The following is a 15226-nucleotide window of genomic DNA, read 5'->3' as shown; positions in this document are numbered from 1 at the left end:
TTTTGCTCAAGAATTTTAATAGTTGTTACCTGCTGCTCTAGCATGTTCGATTAAGTGAATGAAGGTTGTTGATAAGGTAAGGTGACATTCACAGTTGCGCAGATCAACTTTTGAGAGACATACTCCCATAGAGTTATTAGAATCACATCTTTGGAGGATGTAGGTTTTCTGAATTTTATTCCTAAATCTAAAACACTTGAATAAAGTGTCACCAATATCAAAATAATTCTTTGACTTTATAGAGATGTCTTCACTCAACTCCAGAGACTTTCTTTGATTCCAGTCTATTTCAGGCATTTCCATTAATTTGTTATACTCAAACAAAGGTGTTCCAAAGTTATCTCTTAAGACTACTCTTTCCACAAAGGTTGATTTCAGCTTCTCTTCTTCATTGAATGAATTATCATCAGGTACTATGTTATGACTTTCATAAGCAGATAACCACTCAGACTGCAAAAAGTAAAAAAAAAAGGGATAATGTTAATAAATAAGAAAAAAAATTTGACTCACTACATGAAATTAAAGGAAAAAAGTTTATCATACATGCATTTTAGGTATCTACTTTAAAGAAAGGATTGAAAAGAGTTTTGGCCTAACCTTCATTCATTTATCCGTTTATCACAAATAATAATAATAATAATAATAATTTTTATTTGTCCAGAGACCATCATACAAAAAAAATGTACATAGTATAGGACACGTCAATATATACAATAATACACAATGTAAATACATATGCCTATTCTAAGTTTCATGTTCCATGAAATTCCTAATAGAATAAAAAAATTCCCTTGAAGAAAAGCTCTCAATTTTCTTTTAAATAGATAAATGTTTGTGCTGGATTTCAGGTCCTCGTTTAGCTTATTAAACATAAGGAGACCCATAGATTTAGGGCCTAGTGCAGTGGTTCTAGTTCTTACGTAAGTTCGGTGCAGATCATTTTTAGACCTGGTCCCATAGTGGTGAATACCACAATTTGTGTCATACATTGAAAGGTTTACAAAGGTGTACACCAGTAATACATAGATATAAATACATGGCAAAGGTAGAATGTTCAATTTATGGAATAATGGACGACAAGGAGCATTATGCTCTGCTTTGACAATTAGCCGTACGGCTCGCTTTTGAATTTTAAATATTGTGTCTGCAAGCGGAGAAGAACCCCAGAAAAGGATACTATATACTATACAGGAGTAGATATTTGCATAATATATTGACATGAGGACATCCATTGTTACGGTAAACCTGATGCTTCTAATAAGGAAGCAAATGGTATTCATTTTTTTGCCCAGGTGACATATATGCTCCCACCAGGACAACCGCCCGTCTAGAACTATTCCTAGGAATTTTGCATGGGGCGCTTGGGGAATTAGTTTTCCACTTGATTCAATTGCAAAAGTGGCCATGTTTTTGTTTTTATTAGCAAAGTAAAGTAGTTGGGACTTTTCCACATTTAAATTCAGCTGATTCCTGCTACACCATGAGTTCAGATGTTGAACGGTTCAATAAGCTAACTACCTAAACCAAATGATCAACTTTCAATTTTTAAATCACATTTTTATGATAAAATCAGTGAATCACAAAAATAGACATTTAATAATAAACATATTTTTTCAGGTGAATCTTTGCATAAACTCTGACAATTATTAGAAAATCATCGAGCATTAGCTTCAAATAATGTTTTATTTAAAGCCCTAGTGATTAATTTAATCTGAACATGATATTATCTAGCTAATTGTGTAGATGAATACAGGATAAAAATGACTGGGAGAGAAATAAGAGGAATGTGATATTTTATGGGCATGAATGGTTTACTCTTGTATACACTTAAGTATCCTTCAAGCTGCTCAATTACAGAGAGGGAAACTTTTTGTTTCCTGTTTCCTAATTGCTTCTAATAATTCTTGTCTTGAAAGTCTCTTCAACCATATCAGTCTAATCTACCCCTACCTCTCAAAACATTCATTCCTCTTGGTACCTGTAAGTCAAATCCTTTGAAATACTATACTATCTATTCTGCCAACATGACCAAATCGGAGGATCTCTCCTTTTGTACTGTCTTTTAATTATCCATTCATCCCTCCCCGTTCTTTCATAATCCATTCACTCATCATATCTCGCTTATTTTTATCACAAAATCTCCTAAAATACTCCCTCCCAACACATCCAATCAAAATGTATGGTTATCCAAGAATGTCATAGTTCTGTTTCCATATAAAAAGGTGAGAAGGGGTACAATATTATACACTACCTTTTTCACTGCCTAGAGAAAACACATTTTTTTGTTACACAACAGCATAGCTATACTTTCTACTATTTTTTGAAAATGCTTTATCAGAATATGCATGCATTTATAATGCACGCATATCCCTTACTAGGCATAAAACCACAATGCACTCCCCATATTTTATCTAATGCAACTTTCCATAGCATAAAAAAAAATTGAAGAACATTTACCTGTGTACTCAGATGGCTGATTGCTCTAGAATTTCCACATTCATTTTACTTCCTTTCTGTTATGAGATGGTACATTAAGGCATTCATCCAATCATTCAGAATCACTAAAATTCATAACTTTAAGTAAAACAATCCACACAGATGTGCAGTAAATAGTCTGCCCTCATACTTGAAAATTTTACAAAATATACCCTTTATGTGCACAGCTTTTCCATTCTTCAAAATTGTAACCACTATTAGAAACTCATTATCACTTATATCGACTTCCCAAAATTTATTGTCTGATATAATTTCATAGATTTGGTTCACTTACTTTATCTCCAGCACTGTCATACAAATTCACATCATATAAGTTTTGCATAAAAAGTAATAGTAACAATTTTTTCCTGAAGTGTGCATGAAGTGCTAAATTCAGACCATTGGTTCAGAGTGCACATGATCCCAGATCATATTGGCATTAATAAGATGACAGTGCACACCATTACCACTGAAAATTTGGCGATGTGAAAGATCTGCGCTAAAATTGTCCCAAAGGCCTTGATGAACAACCAAGAGCAGAGTCAAGTATCAGCTTATGAAGATCATCTGCAATGGCATCGCGGAGTTTCCCCAACCCCCTTTCAGTCCCAACTTGGCACCAGCAGACTGTTTCCTATTCCCAAAAGTGAAAGCCTCCCTCAAAGAACACCACCATGGGACCCTAAGTGCCGTCAAAGAAGCTTGCACACATACCCTTAAGGACCTCCTGGAATCCACTGACCAGGGAGTCTTAGAGTTGCTGCTGGCAGAATTATGTCGACACTCAAGGGATGTACTTTGAAGAATTTGAAGGCATTAGAGCAATATCTGAAATAACTCACTTTCCCAAAATTTTTACTGATATTTTTTATACAAGCCATGCAATCCATCCAACAGTCCCTAACTCAAAATTGATCTTATACAATAATGCCACCATAAATCTTTATCATATTCATTTCTCATCCCTCCCCTTCTCCCCTAGTCGTGGTCTTTATTTGTACTCAATTCCTAAATAGCTTATTTCCCTCAAAGCCATTCTACATTTTTTCTGTTTCTGCCATCCACATTCTTTCCTAGATTTATATTTTGACAAATTTTACATTAAAGTTTTTTTCTCTTTTCAGACACCTTTTGATAGTATTAAAAGAACTGCAGGAGATGATACATTGTGAATGTATCTGCTAATGACCATTAAAATGCAACAAATCCTGAGTGTAAAAATCATTCAAATTAACCAGGATCCCAGTCAAGGCAAATAATTTTTACGTTTTGGAATTGTTGCACCATATACTATACGTATTAATGGAGCTCCTTCTCCTATGGTTGCAATCATCTTCCCATATAACCTTTTCTATGCAGTTGCAGTATTTATTTCTTTATTTGATGAGGCATCACTTCTTAATTTTCTGACCACTGTTTCTACTTACACTTTATATGAATTCATCAGTTATTGTTTTCAAACTCTGCCAATCATCCCTCACAAATATGCTTTTGATGTATTTTTACTGACTGACTGCAATGCCTCTTTAATTTAATAATGTCATTTCAAGCAGGGTACATAGGATTTAGATGAGAACACCCAGGAATCAGAAATCATCCAAATGGAATATTTTTTCCAGCCAACAAGATCTAATGTCTTAGCCTCCAGTCCTTCCTTTCACTGACCTCTCCCATATTCCTACACAAAGTCATCAAGCCCTGTCACACACACTGTCCTACTCTTTACCTGATCCTCTACCTCTCTAAAGTTCTCAAAAGTCACTTTATAAATTCCTCCCATGACCATGTCATGACTGTCCAAAATGTATACTAATATTAGATTTTATGTGACACACACTGTATTATTGACTTTCATGCTGAACGGTGCTTTTGCCAAGGTTGTTGCAGGACTGTTATACATCAACCACAAAAAACACTACCTAATAATTAGGTTTTACACACTGACAAAATTGATCATGTAAAGAAATACAAATGGAATGTGATACATGAGAATAGATTGGATCCAGGAAAACTATTAAGCGAGAGAAAAAAAGCACAACTTAAAAAAACTTTAGTTGAAAGGTGAACTGCGGGCCAAAAGCTTCAAGTCAATGACTTATATGGCATTAAACTGATGAAGTAAGAGAGTAAGAAAATTACCTTCCAGCTCATTCTGAGAATTTTTCAGACTCATTCTAATATCCAGAAAGAACAAAGTTCTACTGATTATCTATTAAAGTAATCTTGCACAACACTAACCAAAGGTGCACTCAATGGTGGAACTTTGAAAAAAGGTCCTCCTCCACAGTTACTGCATTTGTGGGCTTCCCCTTCCAAATATTTGACTGCTCGTCCATGGAAATCTTTCTTTTGATCATCTATCAAGAGGCCATAAGCAGTGTCTCTATACTGTGATGTTTGAAATTTCAGCAAACTGCAGAAGGCATATTTAGGAAGAGTTATGCCTAAATCTGATAAAAAATATGAGATTTAGTCTTAAAATACAATTTATGTACAGTGGCGATCGAAAAAAATGACTCTTCTCCACACTAACATCTTTTGCCCATGAAAACATGAGTGCAATCGGAAATATTACAGAATAATCTATGACTGAAAAAACTACAACAATACATATTTCAAGAACATATAACTTCATCACTTTTAGTACTTTAGGAAAAGTACATTTGAATCAAAAATAGGTATATACATATTTACATACAAGTCTACTATTTAGACAAACACTAAACTGACTTTTTGATTCATTACCACTCTTTGCCTGAAATTAAACTTATGAACTCACTTAATCGGTATCCTTCATCACAGAAGCACTCAGGCTTAGTAACCAGACCAGAAGATTTAAGTACACCAGGGTTCATGTTGGTTGAAAATCTTGAATTTGCATCAGGTGTTCCACAGCAAAATATTTGAGCATCAAAAATATCTCTAACAGCTAAATAATAGAGGAATTGATATAAATCATACTTCAGCTATTGGAATAAATTACATCAAAAAGCCTAGGTTCAAAATAAATTAAATAGTAGTCAACAAATGCATATTCTAGCTCCCAAATAATGCCCACTTTGGTTAAAAAAAGTTACTTCCTACACTGCCTGAACAAAGCTAATATCTTATAAATTATATTGCCAACAAAATTAATTTTTTACCTTCAGCCACCTTCCTGCTGACAGGATAGTCCATGATTGTGACCAGCATCACTCTCATGCATGTATTACCTAGGACAGCCGCTACTTTCACAAGAAGTTGGGCAAAAGGATCAAGACGATCAAATGCTGTCATTATCACTCCTATGATTGAGGAAAGCATAAGAGGGATTGATAATATATTCCATATATTTAAATAACTAATTACAGGTATTACATTAAAATTACCACTGCTATTCAAATTTTAGACCATAATTGCTGTAAGTGTGTGTATTAGAGTACAATTAGGAGCATAATACTTATGAAATCATAACTCAATAATTAAATTTTCACATTAAGTTCTTATTCATATGCGAGAACAGTACCTATTTGTGCAATATCATGAAATTTCTTTTAAACAGCTTCATATAAATTTCTTATTTATAATTATATTTATTAAATATTAAATAGTCTCATTAAATTAGTCATTAACTGCATTCATAAGCCACTTGTATTATTTATTATAAAATTTTTGATCAAGTTTTCTCAGATCCCAGATACATTTTGTTTCCAAACTGGTTCTAGCATGAAAAAAATTTTGATAAAATGCGTTAAACAATGCAGACCTAAATATTCTGTGCAGTGAAAACCACTTAACATGAAAATGGACCAAACAGAATATGGTGCCCACAAAATACAGGCAAAAACAATTCCTCTTCCTATAGGTTTTATTGGATATTTTTTTTCATGGGGGGTAGTAGTAGTTTTGAGGGGAGGCGACCGACAGCTGAGGTCATTTGCGCCATAGGGGATGGATAGGAAAGGATGAAGGGTGGAGAGAAACCCGGCGTCGGCATTAGCCTACTCTTTACGAAAGGCGCCAAGGGGTCCGCAGCTTAACGTCCCATCCGACGGACGGCGTACTCACTCAAAGTGCCCTCCACAAAGCACCTCAAGCAGGGATCGAGATACCTCTGAAAAATATTCAACACCGCCGGGATTTGAACCCGGGCCCTCTGGGTGGGAAGCCAGTACGCTAGCCCCCGCACCATCTCGATCCCCTTTTTTTTTTTTTTTTCATATTACACAAAATAGTTAAAATGAAATATTATTCTAATGAAAACATTTTTCAATCCTCATGAAATATACATATTCCTGCAATGTTTTTTAGATAACAAGAAGTAACATTTTAGGCTAACTTTCAAATCTGATAGTTTCTCAATGGTGAGTTCTCACTTAACCCACATCAAAATACACAATCCATTTACACACAAGTTAGGTTAATTTCACAACTTCATTTCTCCCTACCCCTTCCTCTCCTTACAATAGGTAGGATCATTGACTGTGCAGCAGAACTGTAACCTACACATCCCTAAACTCTAAAAATCTTGCGCACCCTTTTGCCTTCACGGTGAGACCCTCTTTTGCTGCAATAAACAAACTAATGGAACCTTTAATCTTGAAATAAAGACTGGCAATTTGGGCTTGTTATTGTTGTGGTTGGATTTATCCAAATTTCTCCTACGTTGTATGTATCTTAAAATTTTTCTTCTCATTGTTTTAATTCTATTTTACGAACTCAGCTGATTCTGAATTGGGTCACGAGTATGAATTTTAAAAGTACATGCAAGCATACCAACTTTTTGGTATCATTGTTAATTTTGCATGCGTGAATTTATAAAACGCAAGCAGTTCATCTAAAAATGGATAATACATAGCACAATCGAAATGCCATTCTGCTAATTGTGAAAATGCAGTTTGAACAAGTAGTTGATTCCAGCAATGGGCCAAAAACTGACATCTGTATAGAGTTTGTAATTCCTAATTCAAAATCATTAGCATATACTTTAATGTCACTTACATAAATAATTTAATTTCATTAATCTGATACTTAAGTGGATATATTACTATCGGAGATGAAAGAAAAATTTGTTACCATACATAGACTTAGGGATGCTGGAATCATCACATTTGTAATTAGGAGTAAGTATACACACACGCTGGTTAGCAAGTTTTGCAATCATCTGAGCATCATTCTCATCCTGGAACAATCATAAATGAAGAAAAGGAAATTTTAAACAATGTTTAAAGATTTTATAATTCATATTTTTAAAACAACTTTACGACTAAAACTCCTCCAGAATAATATATTTCCAAATGTATTTATTTTAAAGATGCTGATGAAAGAACATTGAAAACCTACATAAAACTTGCATGATTTTAACAACAAACCAATGTCCAATGCCTTTGGCGCTGGTAAGATAAACTGTCCTTTCCTTTCCCCACAATTTTTAATTCCATATCTGGAAACTTTTGGGGATCATCCACCTCAAGATCATTTATTCTGAATTCGGACAAATCTTCCATCTTTTGGCGTGTAACAAGATGCTCTTTGGGAAATATCATACTTTCTAAGTATGAAGGTTTGTTTTTCAAAGTAGTAATGAACAAAGCCCCAGTTTGCATGAGGCTAAGCAAATAACTTTCTATCCATCCTGGATTACCTTGGCTTTCATTCTGCAAAAAACTTCCAGGAGAGCATTAATTATTTCAAATATTCAAAATTACATTGAAATGAAATATTAAAATGATATCATCAAAAATCTCAATTATCTTTTGACAAAATTTGCATTCATTACCCATTTCTTTCACAAATAAAAAATAATTTCTTTGCTAACAAGAGTGAAATGTACATTTAAAGTTTAATTATATCTTAAAATAAAATTTAAAAATGACAACATGACCAACTTATCCGGGAATTCAATCAAATGTAGAAGCACCAGGTGGGATGATTAACATTAATAATGTTTAAAAAGTTGGAATTAATGCAGTTCAAGTAATTTGTTGATATGCTTATGTAGGTACATCCCAAAAAATTGAACATAATATTATACTAAGATATTACTTTAAAAAAAATTAGCTGTCCTTAGTAGCAGAGTGATAAGAATGCAAAAACAAAATTAAAATAAACAACAACATTGTCAATTTATCTGCCATGAGAATAAAAGCAATAATTAATTATTATTACATTTCTAGGTCCAGTGGTATCCCTCGGACTTCCAGAATTTGACAGGCAAGGGCAGCGATGTACTCTAATGGAAGTCCAGACAATGGGTAATGAAGAAGACGCCTATGCCGGTAAAAGTAGTTGAGCGCTGCTTCTGTTTGACTAATCTTGACAAGATCAACTTCTTTGATGTGAGTACTACTTTGATCTGAAGGTTGCAAAGTTGTTAGGTCTCCAGTTACTGTTACAATTAACATCACACCTTCACAATCCAGGAATGATGAGAAGAGTATGGCAGATGGAGGATCCATATAATGTATATCATCAACACCAATCAAAAAGATGGGTGCTATTGATGAGCAGTACTGTAAGCACACATTTGGAAAACTAAGGTAAGGTGAATTGGAATGTCTATCAAATTTATTATTTGATTATTGATACAGAACAATTAAAGTGATGCAAATAATTTGTAAATAGATTACTTAACATATCTAAATTTCAAATTAGCTCTATTATGATCAAATAGAGGAACACTCAAAAATCAAGGTACACAAAATTAATTAACTAAACATAAAATCCAATACAATGGAGATTTAGGTATACTTTTCATGCAACTTTTTTAGATATACAATGAAAAATATTCATTAAACAACCTTTCAAAGATTAACGTAAGTGAATATTTTGGAAAAAACTAAATTCCACAGATTCAAGGTTAGTTGAGCATTCATCTCTTCCTACCTACACGTATGATAATAAGAACCTGGAATGTGAGAACATAACTGAAGGCAGGCAAATTAGAAGAAATAAAGAAAGTCATTCAAGACTATGCTATAGATGTACTGGGGATATGTGAAACCAGGTGGATAGGAAATGGAGAATCCAGTAGTGATGCTATTTAAGTAATATATAGCAGAGGTTAGAGGAGGGGGAAGAATGGGATAGCACTAATCTAAATTCTAAGTGGGTAAAACAAATATTTAGCTTATATATGGTAAATGATAGACAAATTATGATTGAAATCAAAAGCATACCTACTGACTTGGTGATTATACAACTATACTTCCCAACAATCAAATGCAGACGATGGTGAGATTATGAGAAAGTACAAGGATATTGATGAGTTGATTAGAATGACAAAAGACAAAGATAACATAATTATAATGGGAGATTTTAATACTCTTTTGGGATCTCACAATTACATGAAAATCACAGGGAACTTTGGTCTAGATAACATCAATGATAGAGGAGGATAGCAGCTTGAATTCTGTGATCAACGCAGCATGGTCATCACAAATAAATTGCTTCAAGTACTGTTGAGACGAAGGTAAACTTAGGAAGCACCAGGAAAAATTACAAGGTATCAGATTGATTATAACATCATTAAAATTATACAGGAATAAAATACAATCCAGCCACCATTACCCAGGTCTGGATCTTGACAATGATAATGAATTAGTTGTGGCAAAGTGCAACCTTAAGCTCTGGAAAATTAGAAGAGTAGTTAAGAATAAATGGCCACAGGAAAACTGAAGGAGACGGTTTGAAGAGAAGTGAAATGAAATAGCTGAGAAATGGGAAGAAAGAGTAAAGTGGAATGAAATTGAACAGGGTATAGTAGAAGTGGCAGATTAGGTCCTGGGTAGGAAGAAACTTGAAGCTCAGAAACCTTGGACAACAGAGGAAATTCTAAACCTAATTGAGAAGAGAAATAAACTAAGAGCAAAGAAGGATACGGAAGAATACATAAAAGTAAAGAATAAGATAACAGACAAAAGTAGAGAAGAAAATGAGAGGTGGACAAAACTATGGGTGAAGGAAATAGAAGACCATATCAAAGCAGGGAAACAAGATCTAACCTATTGGAAAATCAAAGCTCTACATTATCAACCTAGTATAAGATAAACAGTGATTAATAACAAAGAGGGAAGGTTGTTAGTAAATAATGAAGCAGTGTGTGCACAATGGAAAGAATAAATAGGGGAGCTATACCAGGGTGAAAATATAGCTTTAAGAGAAAATAATATTGAAGGCAGAGAAAAAGCAGGAACAGAAAGTGGGTTCCCAATCACTACGAGGGAATGAGCATGCCCTCCAAAGGCTAAATGCTGGAAATACAATGGGTGCGGATAATGTATCAACTTAGATATTAAATAAAACTTGGATATTAAACGAAAAAAGACTTTTTAAAAGGGCACACATGTTATGGAAATGGGAAAATATTAGAAGACTTTATTAAAAGCAAACTATTCTGATAGAAAAAGCAGGGAAAGCGATTGAATGCATGAACTATAGAACAATTGCTATTCTGGCCCATAATTCCAAGGTTCTTTTACATACTATAAAGAACAGAATGAAAAAGAAAGTGGAGGAAAATGTTGGAGAAGATCAATTTGGTTTCCCGGCGGGTAAAGCAACGAGAAACACTGGCGCCTGGCACTGCCCTTGATTCTAGAGAGAAGGCTAGAGATGAACAGGAAAGTTTTCCTTACCTTCATTGATTAGGAAAAAGCCTTCAATACTGTAGATTGGAAACATATTTGAAAGCATAAGGAGAAAAAGAATAGACTACAAAGACAGGACGCTTATATTTCACCTCTACCGGAACCAAAGCACTTTTATAGAAGTAAAGGGATGTGAGAAAGAAGCAGAGATTAGAAAAGGATAACGACAAGGATGCCCAATTTATCAATATATATTTAACTTATATATTGAAGAGGCTAAATAGAAAATGAAGGAGAAAACCATTGGCATAAAGATAAATGGAAGAAGGGTACACTGCACTAGGTTTACAAAAGATATTGTGACCCTGGCAGAATCAGCCAACTATATAAATAGAATGTTCAAAACCCTGTCCACAGCTTTAACATAATCGAAACAGAAAAAATGTGAAGAAAACTAAAGCTATGATAGTTTCAAGAAACAGATCAGAACCCTCTATAAATTTAATGATAGGGGAATCAATGATAAGCCAAGTAGAAGAGTTCTGCTACCTTGGGAGTGTAATTGCAAGAGATAACAGATGCACCTCTGCAGTGAAAAGAAGGATAGCCTTGGGAAAGAAGGTAAATGAAAATAAAAAGAATCTTTCGGGAAATAAACACATGAAATTGGAAATTAGAAAATTCTTTGCAAAAAAATTAATTTGGAGCACATTATTACATGGATATGAAACTTGAACATTGGGAAAGAGAGAAAAGGCTTGGTTGGAAGCAATGGAAATGTGGATTTGGAGAAGGATAACAAGAACAAGCTGGATGGACAAGATAACCAACATAAAAGTATCACGAGAAATCAATGAGGAAAGGAATCTAATAAAAGAGATTGACAAAAGGAAAATTAAATCGGTTGAACATATTCTCAGACATAACATCTTCCTTGGAAAATATAATGGAGGGGACAATAATGGTAAAAAAAAGGAAGAGGAACGCCAAGAAGGAAATTTTTAGGCGGTATAAAAAGTAGTATGAGAGTAATAACATACAATGAACTGAAAAGAACAGCAATGGAGAGAGACCAATGGCTGCAACGACATTTCTCTGCCTTTAGAAGAGGATACATAGGTATGATTGGTCAATTATGACAAGTACTCCAATACCATTCAGAGTAATCAATTGCTCTTTACATTAAATTACTCCCATTAGTAGCTCTTGTCAATAATCTAAACTTTTTATTGCTAACTACCAGAGACTCAACTATTCCTTTACATAAGTAAGGATCAAAGACTGCTTTAATGGCATGCACTATGCTCTATCCAGGGCAGCAGTTGAAAAGATAAAAATCATACTATAGGTAATAGGTCACCACTATTCTTGGAGAGCAATGTACCAAAAGAGGAAGACTGCTACACTACTAATCCCTTCCTGCCAAGTAATAAACACTATGTTTCATAATAATAGTAACCACAATTAACCATGCTTCAGTTCCACATTCTTTCTACCATCTTAATGCCATGAAAAACAACTTTTTTCACCCTCTACCTCATTTACTCTGTACCAGTCTTCAGCATTCCTCTTTTCTCTCAATATCTCCTGAACCCATTTTACCTGCCTTTTTGAAACCATCTCCAGAATCTTCTCTACAATATCAAGCACTTATTGGTTTGTTATCTTTTCCAATTTTTAAGTTTTCCATTATGTGGAGACTATAGTCTCTGAAGATTAAAACAACATATTCAAATTAAAAAATCACTCTAAAAAAAGAATTTACTCACTGATTTCAAAGCCTTCTGAACAACAATTTGTCTTGTTGCCAATCTTTCATGAGGGGATTCATCAGCACAGGCATCAGTTATCAAAAAGTTCACCTTCAGAGATAAAAGTAATATGAGAAAAAATGTAATGTGATAAAACAATACCTCTGGCAGAAAATAAGGGTTCATAACACTTAAGAGCAAACCTGGAGAATTTCATTCAGGTAACACAGTTCATCAGAACCCAAATGGTCTCCAAAATGAGAAAGGAGGGTTTCTTCTCTTTCTTTACCGACAGAGAACTCATTCATGCCAATAAGTTGCTGGAATAGAAATGCTACAGCAGCAAAAGGAGAGTGGTGATGAGCTGAAGTCAAAGAGATGATATGGAATGGAAGGCCACGCCTCTTTGATAGATCACATAATTCCTCCAATAGACGAGTTTTCCCAACTCTAGGCCCTCCATAGAATGCTATTCCTGAATGATGAATTCTTGAGGGTTCAGATAAGCCTTCCTCTCTGTATTTACTCACTTTTCTCTGCTCTCCCCTTAATGCAGCAAGTTTAGAAAGGAAAACGCGAATAGCTTTTTCTCTTCCCAAAATAGGAAACTTGGGTCCCCCAGATGTATCTCTTTTCCTGAAAGTTTTATAAACAGGGATTCAGGTAATATTTCCCAAACATATCTGGTAACTGAAATTAAGTGTACTATAAAATGAATTCAAAGGTTTGTCTATTTCTCCATAAATGTAACGCATTATAAAGACCACATATGATCCAATTTCCGTGGTAGTGGATGCGTTTATTTCATTAATGTCTATAGCTACATATTTTAGAGATATCAATGATTTACTTGATGTGTTCTGATTCTTACTTCAAATTGCACACCTGATTAGAAGTGTGTTGATGAGATAATCAGTGTTCATTAAATGATGAACATTGTTACAAGTTGGAATGCACCCTTGTAGTTGAAATTATATTAAAATTTTGACATACAAGTTAAAATACATGTGAAATTGTCTAAAAACATTAATATTATAAATTTGCCCTAAAATTCATCAGAATATTTCTTTTACCTATTATGCGAAAGTTCATTGATTTTGCAAAATCACTGATATTTTGTATACTTTTGCACACTGTGAAAAAGTCATACCCATAATTACATCAGTGATTGGAGATAGAGAGAAACCCGCAAAATGTATATTTGTTTTGAAACTGAGAGTAACCTTATTTTCCATAAGGCGGTGACATCTTACTGTATGACATATTTTTATAGGCTATTTTCAATTAATTAGTAAATTTGGGGACAATGGCAGGATTGTTGGTTCATGTAGAATGACTGGTGAAAATTTAACTGAAGAACTTGGACATTGAAAAAAGCTAATGACTTATCACATGTTGCACAAATATCAAAGTAACTACTCAATTTCTAATATATCTGGCAGCATTAAAATTCACAATCATTAGTAAAAATTAAGTACTTACAGGTTTGTTTACTAGGCATATTTAATATCTTTGAACTATTTTTTACGTGATATGGGTTTCCATAACAGTTAAGTTTTATCACAGGTTAGCAACATGTATGATTTAATATACACAGTAGAAAACTATAGCAATGGAATAAATTATTTTAAATTAATTCTCATACTTAAATAATCCTGTGAAATCATACAACAAATACTCTTCAAGAACAAAATCAAGACAGCGTTTTACAATACACACTTTGAAAAACATAATGGATTCACCCAAAGATAAAATTGACGCAATGCAACAAAGCAGGGTTTATAAACTCAATTGCATGGACTGCAATACCGTCTACATTGGACTGATAGGGAGGATATTTGATATTCGGATAAAAGAATACTGATCTAGCTTTGCAAAGATAGACAACAGATATCAATTTGTCAAACACCTCTTGGAAAAGAATCATACCAGATATTTATCACAGAGAAAAGAAAGGACGCAGGTTGAATGCTTTGGAGGAGTTGGAAATTTGGCAATCCCTTCAGTCGGACAGATTTGAGGTAGTCAGTGAAACAATATACCTCTCCTGTTCCCCATCCCAAAAGACTCCAAAATCTTTCTCCAGCAAGCCCACCCTTACCAAGGTAATGATGACTATCAGCCATCACTTAATGAGTGTAAAACCATTGCAGAAAAACACCCCCCTCTCCCTTAGCCCACCAATAGGTTGCTTCAATAGTACTCAACTTACCCCCTCTCCATAACTGCCACTACCTTCCTCCCCTCTTAGAACCATACTTTATACTGTAAGTAGAAAAAATTTCATGTACGAGGGGGGACCCAAAAATAATAGGAATGTTGTAATAGATTCATTAGTTCTCAAATATTTACATTAAATTTTGTTCCCCTTCAAAGTATTTCCCCATTGACCACAATGCACTTTTCCAAATGATGCTTCCATAGTTTGAAACA

At 34.1% G+C, this 15226-nt stretch overlaps 1 protein-coding gene across 1 annotated transcript in view; it reads right to left on the bottom strand.

Moving 5' to 3' along the window:
• Nucleotides 1-15226, bottom strand: part of LOC139692122 (adenylate cyclase type 10-like) — a 41636-nt gene that overhangs the window by 13441 nt on the left and 12969 nt on the right. The window contains exons 10-18 of the mRNA XM_071590157.1: nt 12997-13429; nt 12812-12904; nt 8623-8966; nt 7827-8121; nt 7531-7636; nt 5619-5759; nt 5255-5404; nt 4714-4925; nt 213-450 (exon numbers count right to left, since the gene is read on the bottom strand). Of these exons, the coding sequence (XP_071446258.1) occupies nt 213-450; nt 4714-4925; nt 5255-5404; nt 5619-5759; nt 7531-7636; nt 7827-8121; nt 8623-8966; nt 12812-12904; nt 12997-13429 (2012 nt within the window). The remainder of the gene's footprint in view (nt 1-212; nt 451-4713; nt 4926-5254; nt 5405-5618; nt 5760-7530; nt 7637-7826; nt 8122-8622; nt 8967-12811; nt 12905-12996; nt 13430-15226) is intronic.

This window comes from Hetaerina americana, unplaced genomic scaffold (assembly GCF_022747635.1).
Source record: "Hetaerina americana unplaced genomic scaffold, ioHetAmer1.1.p SCAF_4, whole genome shotgun sequence".
In the NCBI taxonomy this organism is placed as follows: Eukaryota; Metazoa; Arthropoda; class Insecta; order Odonata; family Calopterygidae; genus Hetaerina; species Hetaerina americana.
The sequence above is the reverse complement of the archived record's forward strand: the minus strand, read 5'-3'. Positions and strand labels throughout refer to the sequence as shown.